General features: G+C 42.5%; 1 protein-coding gene across 2 annotated transcripts in view; it reads left to right on the top strand.

Moving 5' to 3' along the window:
• Window positions 1-10,023, top strand: part of LOC108107041 (transcription factor hamlet) — a 30,152-nt gene extending 20,129 nt beyond the window's left edge. For both annotated transcript variants that reach the window (XM_017214401.2, XM_017214402.2), the window contains exons 5-8: window positions 1,584-1,728; window positions 3,814-3,970; window positions 7,277-8,218; window positions 8,295-10,023. In XM_017214401.2, coding sequence (XP_017069890.2) covers window positions 1,584-1,728; window positions 3,814-3,970; window positions 7,277-8,218; window positions 8,295-9,446 — 2,396 coding nt within the window. In that variant the 3' untranslated portion in view covers window positions 9,447-10,023. The remainder of the gene's footprint in view (window positions 1-1,583; window positions 1,729-3,813; window positions 3,971-7,276; window positions 8,219-8,294) is intronic.
• The last annotated feature ends 2,071 nt before the right edge of the window (window positions 10,024-12,094 follow it).

The following is a 12,094-nucleotide window of genomic DNA, read 5'->3' as shown; positions in this document are numbered from 1 at the left end:
TTACTACCTTCCAACCCTCCTACTATCCCACGCTTGCCCACCCAAAACTGAAAAAAAACTCAAGCCAAAGTTCAAGTGCAGCCCGAAAGGAAAAACTCTTGACGTGGGAATCTTCGCTGCCCTTTGCGGCCATATTGCACACGCTGAAAATTAACTTTTGACCCAAAACAGCAATTACCACTGTACTGAGAGAGGGGGTGGCTTGGGTGTTTGGGAATCACCCCTTGACCAGTGGAGGTGGGCTGCCTTGAGAGGCAACACCTGTTTAGAAGCAAAACCTGCTAGTATAAGGTGCCATATCTACTACATATGACTTTTCAAACGAAATCAGTCCAATGGAACTGGGAAGGCAGAGGGTGGCAGAGGTTGAGGGGTTGACTGCTGACCCTTCGGATGTGCTTGCATGCATAATCTCTGGTCATCGCCATCATCCCTTAGCTGATATGCTTGTGTCACCTGGTGGTTGTCCACTGCCCACCACCCCTGCTAACTAGTACCAATACCTAGTACCCTACCCCCGCCCTATCTTTACCTCTGCCTCAGCCACCCCCTAGAGCACCTCAGCTTTCTCCTCAACCGACTGGTTGAGTGGCTCATATTCAACACTCATTTCCCCTAGGAATTGTTTAAACATGCAGAGAGAGAAATAGTTAAGGAAACTTTAATCATAATCATTCATAATAATAGTTTCTATTTAATGTTCTTTTTAATTTCAAGAAGTAGTAAAATTCCCCTTAAAAACATTTTTTTATAATTAATTGTCTTCCGATTTCCGAAATACTTATTCAAATTAAACTTATAGCTTTTTCTCTCCCTGTATCTGTGCACTTGGCACTCGTCGGGAGTTGGCCAAGTTAAGAGAGGGGTGAGGATTGCCTCTAGAGGCGGTGGGGTGGGTAGGGGTGTCTTGCCTTTACCTTACTTTCATTTGGGACAATTATCTATTCAACGTCAAGCTATGCGAGTGCCATATATGAGTGCACACGATTTCGTCTCCGCTACCAATTTTGTGTTAAGTGTTTGCGTGTTTACTCCTGGAGAGTGTGTGTGTGAGTGAGTGAGTGTGTTGGTCATATGTCAATGCGTCCTGGCCAGAAAAAAAGGACCTGCCGCAGATTGTTAGCGGGCAAACAAAACATTAGCTCGTCGGCATTATGCTCAGCGAACGACACACTTGTTCAAGAAACGCGAAGCCGGACGGTTGTGTGTCAAGTGACCAGCTCAAGTGATAACTTAAGGATCGAAGTGATATATAGTGAACGTACAAAGTTAAAGCTAAAGATAGCCAGCCTTTTTGTAAGTGCTTGTGGAGAGCTAAGCTTAAAAATAAAGAAAAGATTTACTAAGATCACCTCTCGCCAGTTTATAAAATTTTTGGGATTTCAATTCAAAATTTAAAAGTTTTAAATAACTTATAAATAATTTATTTTTAATAAATTTATTTATATTATTTATTAAAATCTCAAAAATCTTTATAATTTACAGGCCTTCAATTTAAGTTTATATAACAGCAATCATAGGTTAACAATACTTTCAAAGTTGTCTTTCTTTAATCTAATCGAAATTTACTTTCTTTATTCCAGGCTCTTTGTACAGTGGTGACGAATTCTCCAAAGATAAGAAAAACTCCTCGCTAATCAGCCAGGGAGATATCGATTTCACAGACGACGAAAACGGTTTCGATATACGCTGTGAGGTCTGTGATAAAGTCTTTCCGGATTTAGAACTGTGAGTACAACTGGCCAACTTAATTGCCATTAATCAGACCCCCGGGGAGAGCCCCGCCAGTGGTTCAGCTACAACTCCTGATTTTCGCGTAGGAGAATGTCTGCATCTGAAATTGCTTTGGCATTTAGGCAGCATCGACAATAATCTAAATCAAATTTTGTGTGCCAGCAAAAAAAAAAAAAAGAAAAAACAAGCCACCAATTAGCTTCCAACTTACCCAAAAGAATTATGGGTGCGCAGCGAATAAAATCTTTGTAGAAGTTGAAAGAGAAATCTGAAAACCGAAATCCGAACGAGATACAAAGTATCCGCAAATGTTGCTAAACGCTTTGGATCTAAGTGGATATGCGGTCTAATGCCAAACTTTGGCGGAGATCTTAATTAAAAGTTGATGGCGATAATAGTGCGGCAAATAAAAGTGCCATTAAATAGCCAAGAGACGCTCGACCGAAAGTGAGAGTAAACTCTGAGATCTCTGAGCTCCGAAATGAATTGAAATGGTCTTGGTCTTGATTTGACTGGCTTTCGGTTCGCTTTTGCTCACTAAAGTTTAATGTAGACTACGGCTTGGCCCGTACCATGATTGGTTTTTTATGGGCACAAATGTGCAATCTGTAGGTGTTAACTGAGCCTTAATGCCTCCTGCATTTGTTCGGCATTTCGATTTCATTTGGCTTCATTTCGATTCTTTCAAAGTTTGTTTTCAGTTTTACGACTAAGAGCTCCAGTAGTCCGCTGGCCTGCTGTGATCATAAAAAAAAACGTGAAATCTTCGCTTAGGAACTTAGTGTTTCAAGATTTTTATTCATTCAATCATTCAGAAGTTACGTAATTGTTAAGAAACATCATTACTTTCCCTAGTTAATAACTGTCCGCTTTCCCTCAAATATCTGAACATCTATCTGGCCATTTAGTTTTCCCTCTTCACAAAAATCAACATTGCCATCAGCCATCCACTCAAGTGGTTAATGCAAAAGTTTTGTCCCAATATTTACAAATGTTTTGCGTTGTAATAAATAAATGACCGACCCACAAGCAGCGACAAAGGCAAGAGCAACAATTGGAGGCGACACGCAAATGACATTTCTATATCCCCGTATATATGTGAGGATATAAATGTACCTACATACGATGGCTATAATCATAGATAGCCATATATTTAAGTTGAAGTGCTAAAAGCGAGCTTTGATTTGATGTTTGGCCCGAGATGTGGAGCGGTATATGTTTACCGTTACTAGAGTGGGTGTGGGTGGTTGGGTTCCCCAACCCCCCTGGGGTGCACTTATCAGTGCCGGTGATTTATTGAATTTTACATGAGGAGCTCTAGATGGAAGGGAAGCTATGTGAGCAATGTCTGCGTGTCCAGCCTGTCTCTCTATTTTCCCATTTTTTTTTATTTTGTTTTTTTTTGCCATTTATCTGATGTTGAACATGCATGGACTGTAAGCCAAACAAACGCCCACACTTCAGGTGAAGGTAACGAAAAGGCGGGCGCTTTTTGGGGGGAGTTGCGGAGGGCTTGGAACTATCAACTCTTCCATGACGATGACAAAACAAAGAAAAATGAAAACGTTGCCGCCTCTTGTCGACATCGCTTTGCTATATATATATATTTTTTTTTTGCCTGATTTTACTCCACCCACATACAAGTCCGATAAGCATCGCACCACCACGCACCACTTTTGGCCACAATTCGCCTCCATCAAGGACGCCTTTGCTCATTGGCCACAGCTGTTTTGTATTTGTATTTTTTTTGGAAAGAGATCGCTTATCAGCTGGGCGCGCATATTAAATATTGAACATCATTTGACTAATTGACGCCCGTCCAGAAAAGTGGGTGGGATTTTCGTCGAGGGGGGCGTTATCCCAGGTGGTCGGCAAACAAAGGCGTGTGAACTGGCGCACATGACTTTGATTGAACCGCAGCGATTTGGCGGAGAGCCCCACGAAAATGTCACAATGCTAATTTCACTTCCGATGACAGCCAGTCAGATAAGGGCGGCAAAGGAGCATGTACTTCATTGCCTTCCAACCTAGAGTTTTCCTTTGACTTATGTGCGCATTTTCATTATTTTTCTTTTACAGCTTGGACGATCACCTGGTGGGCGCTCATCATTACAAGCAGGACGAGTTCAGCTGCAAGCAATGCCCATTGCGATTCTGCCATCGTCCTCTGCTGATCAAACACGAAGCGATCTCCCACAATAATATACGGAAATATTCCTGCGAAAACTGCAGCAAGGTGAGCCCTCTTTTAATTTGAATTTTAAAACCAAAATTATAAAATGTGTAGAAAATTTAGGGAAAAAAGGACAAGTAAGAATGGAAAATAGTTCTTAAATTATTTGAATACCCAAACGAAAGGCCTCAATAAGTAGTATCATAAAATAGCTAATAAAAGTTAGATACATTTTCTACAAATACGTCCAAGTTTAAGATAAAGAGAGAGCATCCAGGCTAAAGCTTCTGTTACCACCGACAACCTTCGATCGGCCGAAAACTTACGCCGTCATTAATTATTGTATCAGCTCGTGGTGCTCTGGTGGCTTGGCAACATAAAAAGACTTTTGATTTCTAGCGGATCAATAGCCGCGGGCTGCTAACTTGGCTTTTAAGAGTATCTACCGCTGCCCTCCACGCTCCTGGTCCACTATTGAGCACGCGCTGAGCGGCTTACTTGCAATAGCTGAAAAATCAGGGCGTGTACTCATCCAAAGCAGAAACACTTAAGCGACCCGTAATGAAGAAACCCTGTCGCAGCCCCCTTTACGGCCCGCCTTTTGTTGAGTTCATCTTCGCTAGATGCATTTGAATGCCAAAGCGAAATCAAAAGGGCTTGGAGTGGAGTGGAGGCACAACATCATCCATCTCTAGCCATCGAAAATCATCCATCCATCGAACGATTCGTTTCATGCGTCATTGTCATCGGCACTGCGACTTCGACATCGACATCGACATCTTCCAAAGATGTTTTAATGGCATGTTGATTACGATCTTGTGGTCGCAGCCAGGCCTTTTCTCTTGGCTTTTCCCTATTTCCATTTCCAAATCGAACGGTATTTCAATGTCTATCGAGCATTACAGTTGGTTTACTTAGCGCTCTGTAATTGTTTCGGTGGCATGTAAGTAGCACGCATTGTGGTTCCCCAACTCTCGTTCTTCATCTACGTATCTCCGAAAAAGAAACCCATCCCTAAACGGGAGCCACTCGGCCCAAAACAAATGATGATCGATCTTTTGGGCCAGAGACTTTCTCGCCGGAGTCCGAGCTTTTTTTTTTAGAGATTTCTGTTGGCCCTCTGACAGGCCAAAAAAAAAAGAGCGGGGCCCTGCAGCTGTCAGCTTTGTTTGTTTTAAGCAGCCGGCTTAAAGCGTTTCCAAAGGGATTTGCCACGGATCTACAAGGCTTTGTTCGAGGGCTTAGCTTGGAATCCGTGATGAGGCAGTTGAGTGCACAATAGTGAAGTCGTTGGGGGTTAACTGACGGGGACTTAAAGTAGCACAGGAATGTGTGAGGCTATCTTCTATATTCTATTTACAAAGTTATATTTTAAACCTAAAACATTGCCTTTTTTATCTAAAAGAAATTTAAAAAGTTTCCTTCCTTAATATCCAAATAAATGTCTGATTTCCCCTCAATCTCCATCTGAAATTCGAGCATTCTTAGTTTATTTCTCTGTAACTTTAACCAGAAGTTTCAACTCCATTAGGCTACCAGAGTCTGATCTCATCTTCAGGCCATGGACCCACAGGCACTGATGCCTTCACTGACCCCACGTACGCTCCTAGATCTTGGCTTACACAGCCCCGCCTCCCCGTATAATCTACCTCCTTGCTATTGCTGCCCCCCACCCAAGACACATTCCACAGAAAAACAGAGATCTCGTCGGTGACTCTGCACCACTTCTCCACTTCTTTACTCCTGCACCACCGAATGCCAAAACACCTACACTCAACCCACCGAAGCAGCGACTGCTTTTCATCTTTCAAGGCACTGAGAAAAATCAAAATGAAGATATTCTTCTAGAATTAAAAAATGGTCTTAAAACTTTGTGCTTAAAACATGGAGACTATAAATCTTTGTTATTTTTAAAATCATGTCCTTTTATCTTCTTTTTCTTTATAAATTTGATTAATTAGTCTAATTTTTTTCACTGCTTCTATAGTTGCTATTCCCCAAGTTGTTGTTATTGCTGTAACACCATGATCGTCGTTGTCGTTATATATACTTTTGTTGTAGTTGTTGTCGTTGTCTTTTGTGGCGTTTTTTGGAGAGTAGTTGAATCTAATCCATTTGATGTAGTTATAGCACGAGCTATTCTTGTATGTCGCCTCTCTTTCTCTCTGTCCTCCCTCCACCCGCCTTATCCCCCCGATTTTCCATCTTTTGTGTGGCTCATAGAGATAGACAAAAAAGGCTGCCTCGATCATCGTTTGATATGAATTCGTAGCGCATTATGACAGCATGATTAGGCATAACAGTTTCGTAAAAAAAAAAGGCGACGGGGGAGTCGAAACGGCTGACCGAAATCAAGTTTGAAGTGGGTACACAAAACTGGATGCCAGGCTGGATCCCCTGTCTCTGCCCCTGTTCCATCGCACACTCCCCCGCCGGCCCACTTCCCCTTTATCCTCTTCCCAATCCCAAGCCAGATCTGTCATTGCCTTAGCCCCTCCGACAAACGAAAAGTGCGAGCTTGAGCTTGAGTACTTTCGGTTTAGGGCTGGTCGCTGTATTTGTCACAAAGTTTGGTAGGGAAACGATTAAATTTAAATTAAATTACCTTTTATATATTTTTTAACAACTAAACAACTTCATCTATTCAAAGCCATTTAGTGACTAATAAAAAATAGATTTTACAATTTTACACTCAAACTATCCTTTTTCATTTTCTTCTTTTTACTAAGTAACTTTCATATTTCAAGACCAACATTTCTGTTCCCTTTTCCCTTCACTTATTGATGGCCATGTTACTGGTTTCTATTGTCCAGCCCTGATCTTGGTTTATAGACCTTCGAGGGGGTGTAAGATGCTTCGAGCCATGCAATGACAATTGTAGCAATTGATGTTAATAATTGACGAAGGTGTTTGGCTGCTGCCAGTAGTGGGTGGAGATGATGTTGTTGCCATTCGCTGTTATTGCTTCGGTTACCTTTGCGTAATCTCGGAGAGCGTCGGTTATTGTCTAGCCCAAAAGAGATCCGTTTAAGCGGCAAAAGCAGCAAAAGCAGCAACAGCGCAACGCCAGATGATTGATTAATTTCAGTTTCGTTTCATTTTGATTTGGAACCAGATCACCCAACCAGTTTCATATTTTATACAGAGAAAGAAACAAGGCAGGTCATTAAATTTGCCAACCAATTTTGCATTAACAAGATGACTTAGGACATTTCTTTTATATTCTTTCAAATCATTTTTATTGATACTAATTGTCTTATTTCATTATTATCTATAGAAAAAATATATATTTCTCACTGTGTATATACTTTTTTTTTCACTGCCGACAACCAATCGCAACTCACACCGTTTGTGATCTGTATTTTGCAGGTATTTTGTGACCCCTCGAATTTACAGCGGCATATTCGCGCCTACCACGTCGGAGCTCGCTGTCATCCGTGTCCGGAGTGCGGGAAAACGTTCGGAACCTCGTCGGGCTTGAAGCAGCACCAGCACATCCATAGTTCCGTTAAGCCCTTCGCCTGCGAGGTGTGTGCCAAGGCGTATACTCAATTCTCGAATCTGTGCCGTCACAAACGGATGCATGCCACCTGTCGGCAGCAAATGAAGTGCGACAAGTGCCATCAGAGTTTCAGCACCTTGACCTCCCTAACCAAGCACAAAAAGTTCTGTGATTCAGCGGGTCCGGTTTATCGGAATCAGCACGTGAATCGCCACCATCCGCATCCGCATTCTATTCCGCATCAACCACATTTGGCCCCAACTGCCACATCCACCTGTCCGGCGCCACCAAGGGAGTCCACGGAAACTTCGCCCTCAGCCGCCACTATGTCGACACCGCCGAATCCCTTCCTAATGTTCGGCGCTGCACCGCCGTTCTTTCCCCGATTTTCGCCATATGGATTTCCAGCCTTTCTACCACAAAATCCACTTCATCCTACAAACATTCCAATGTTTTTCTCGAAAACTCACATGGAAATGGGATGTGGGGGATCCGAGGTTACGTCTCCGATATCCGCCTTTGATCAAAAACTACCTTTTGGCTTCCTAAACGGCGAGGCCAGTGATTCGCAGGTGGTCTATGACAAAGTTAAGGAGAAGGAGTTGGCCTTTAAGATGGAGGAAAATCTCAAAAGGGAACCGCACCTGAACGTATCCGAAGAAGAAGACGAAGAGAGTCGGAATTCTCTGGATATCAAAAAGAAACCAGAGGATATGAAAAATGAATCGAAATCTGAGGAGCAAAACGAGATGAAACAGGAACCCGAGAGGGTGAGCAGTCCGGATCAACAGCAGACCGAGGATGATAGGGTAAGTTAAAGAAAATTCTTCTATTCCGTCCTTCAACTTTATACTCATAAATATCTTTTACTTTCTTGATCCTCAGAAATCCATTGACATTATGAGCACTCCACCGCCCGCGGACACTCCTTCTGGAGGAGATGCTCCACTAGATCTTTCAGTATGCCGCAAACGCTCATCTCCGGTCGCTTACCTTCATGCCCCTGAAGACGAAAACCTCATGTTCAGCAGGTTTATGCCCAGGATACACGAATTCGATGCTGAAATGGAGCCACCACCAAAAATGCGAAAGTCACACAGTTCGGCAGAGTCATCCACCTCGCACAAATCCTTTAAGGGCAGCAGTCCCACGCCCACCGCCTCGCCCGGCCTTACCCCCTCGCCATCCCCGCCCACAAGTGCTGGTGGTGAGCTAAGCAGCACATCTGAGGGCGGAGCGTTACCGGCAGCAATGGCAGCAGCAGCGGCATCGGCAGCGGCCGGACCAGCGGACTTTACCGCTTTGGCTCATCTAGCCCACCCACAGACTCAGCCCACCATACATCCACTATTGCTGGAAGAGATCTACCGTACGAGGTTTCCTTTTTTATGCCCAACGGGCGGACGGCGCGGCATTGAGGCGCTGCTGGCGGAAGCCGCCAGTGTAGTTGCCCCAAAGCGGCCGCTTCCGCCCGTGAAATTCTCAACGGGCAACGTTGGGCTCAAGAGCAAGGATCGTTATTCCTGCAAGTTCTGCGGCAAAGTATTTCCCCGATCGGCCAATCTGACACGCCACTTGAGAACCCACACAGGGGAGCAACCGTATCCCTGCAAGTACTGCGATCGGGCATTTAGTATATCCTCGAACCTGCAGCGTCACGTTAGGAATATCCACAACAAGGAGCGTCCCTTTCGCTGCGAACTCTGCGATCGGTCCTTTGGCCAGCAGACGAATCTCGATCGGCACGTGAAGAAGCACGAGTCGGAGGGCAATAACTTCCGGGATTCGCCCAGTTCCAATGGCATTGCCGAGCGGGAAGAGTACTTCGATGATATACGCAAATTCATGAACCGAGTCTACACGCCGAATAGTTTGGCCGGTAATGAGGGCGATACCGAGGAGTATCCCAATAGCGATGATCAGTCCGTGAACCTTGAAAAGGACAGCAACAACTTCAACAACAACATCAGCAACATCAGCAACAACAACAGCAGCAGGGGCAACAACAACCCCAAGGCCATAACAATAAGCTCTTAGAAAGCCTGAAGAAGAGAGACCTATCCTTGTTGTTGTTAAATGAAAAACTTACTTTAACTCTTACTTAAGCGTGCCTCCGAGAGGGAAAACCTATCTTTAAGTAGTTACCATTTCCACACAACTTGTACTAAAAACGAAACACTAAACATTAGCTATGCAATCAATGGAAAAAGACGGTGAAGCATCAAAACTTAAACTACAATTTAAAGGGAAAAACTTAATAAACTATATATCTAACTATATATACATACTTAAAACCACTCTAAAACCACCTTTAAAGTGTAGCTAATTTAAACATCTGTACATAGACATATGCAAGTCTTAACTTAGTGACTCGATTTCAACTACTTTGAAACTCTGTGGATTATATACATTACATAATAAACATTTAGATATATGAATATTTTGATTGTGTACGTGTATAGGCTTTATATATGGTATACATAAATCTATATGTGTAAATCGATTTATAACGTATTCTATGTAAGTTTAACATATTTATAGAGCTAATTATTGCAATTCTCAACCAACAAATCAACAAAAACAAACACAAAAACAAAAAGAAAAACCCGAAAAACAAAATCAATTTTATAACATTTACTTAACGTTTAATTATATTATTATTATTATATATATGAAAAACCAGAAAGGATCGTTATGAAATATGAAAAATCAATAAATGAAACAATCGCATTAAAGCTGAATGGTTTTTAATGGGTTAAAGTGGTAAACTTCTTTATGATTCCAATATTAGGTCGCGATTAATTTCACTTTTTCACAATTTTAAAGCAAGTAAACATTTTCCAGACTTATCCAGCATTCATCAGTCAAATTTTCCCGCGCTCCCTATAATTTATTGGCTCATCTTTCCTGAATCGAGATCAGGGAAAAACCGCACAAGCCAAACCTAACTTTGTGGGCATAATAAAGCCATTGAAAGAGGTTGGTTCATCTACACTCAATTACCGCATAAAAGAAGACTTTATACACCCATCAATCCTGGCCGCAGACCCAAAACATAATTGTGAACGCATTTGCCTATAAACCAACTCGCCCGAATATTAATCATTGCCGTAGAGCAAAAATATAATAAAATATACAAAAAACAAAAAAGAGATCGAGAGACCAAAACGAAACGAAACCCGAAACTTATAGCTTTTTAATACACCCGCCCGACCATCCATCCATCTGGGCAAGCAGCAGCAACCAACCCAAGTCATCTATATCTATCCATCCATCCATCCATCCATCTCGACTCCGATCTCCGGAGTCTGATCTGAATGCAAAGGCGTGATCGGCAAAGCGAGTTAATTACCCTTCCGGTTTAGAGTGTGTTACGCCTTCGGCGAAATGCGGTTAAAACTATGCGATCTATCCATGAATACTTTTCATTTTTTTTTTTTCTTCGATTTTTTTGTCTTTTATATTTTACCAATCCGTATTTCGTTTGTTTCTGTTTGGTCTTTTGTTTTTAACTGAATTTTAAATTGTATTAGCCGGGGCGCTCGCCATTGGCATCAATCATTTTTTGCCAAAGTCTATTCGGTTTTTATTTTTCTTCTTTTTTCTCCTGTTAATACTCAATATTTTTTCAACCTGTGCATAACCACCAACGATCGACCGTTACCCGAGTGGCATACAAAAGATCAGTCAAATAGCTGCGGTTCGGTCACTTTCGATTATGCGAAATACGCTTGGCAGTCAGTCGGTAGCCAAAATAATAATCTTCGGCCACAATTGGAGTCAGCCGGAGTCAACTCCCCCCTCGTGTGACCGCCCCTTCTTTTTTTTCGGTCGTATAGCCGTTTGCTGGCCCTGACCACAGCCAACTTCCACAAATTGTGCCACAAATTTGAACGCAAAACTGGCCAAATTATGTTAAATTTGTGTGGAAAACAGTAGATAATTGGTAATTGGTTTCACATCCAGTGTGCCCCGCCCTGATCTCGGCCAGAAAGAATCTAGACTTAGCGCATTACTCGGTTATTTGGTCACAGTCTACGACCGAAAATTGATCTTTGGGCGTTAATTGAAGACGGCAGAATTTTGTAGTGGAGCAACCGGAGTGGATGAACAAATTCTTGGGCAACATGTTGGCCAATTATCTAGGTAGAAATATGAGAATGGTCATTAGTGATTTCCATGATATCTCAAGGAGACATTGCATGGCCAAATAATCTTAGCTTTGGTTAGAATTAGGAATCAAAGGTGAATCTTTTATACTTTAATCAAACATAGTAATTATCTATTACTTTCTAAGGTAGCTACAGTAACAATATCATACCGGATCTGTTGGCAATTAAGTATCTTCTATCTTGGATTCATTCCTTCAGTTATTTTTCCGGCTCCCAAAACCAGATCGCCACCCAAAGAAATCGCCGAGGTCAAGGAATGCCATCCAACCGCCCAACGGGCATGGCAAGTGGTTTTCTACTAGTTTCAACCTTTCTAACCGTTTATGGCTCCAAGAAATGCTTTTTAATATGAGAGGATCAAGTAGCTTTTTACCGAGGTATTTCACCCAACATTCTCTTCGGTTAGCTGGCCCAGCAATTTCCTCCAACTCCAACTCTAGCTCCATCTCCATCGACCGCTGCTGACCAACCTTATCCAGGTCACTCACACCTCACTGATTACAGAGTCGTCGA

Source organism: Drosophila eugracilis, unplaced genomic scaffold (assembly GCF_018153835.1).
Source record: "Drosophila eugracilis isolate 14026-0451.02 unplaced genomic scaffold, ASM1815383v1 contig_952, whole genome shotgun sequence".
Taxonomy (NCBI): Eukaryota; Metazoa; Arthropoda; class Insecta; order Diptera; family Drosophilidae; genus Drosophila; species Drosophila eugracilis.
This window is presented reverse-complemented; position numbering and strand designations above follow the sequence as displayed.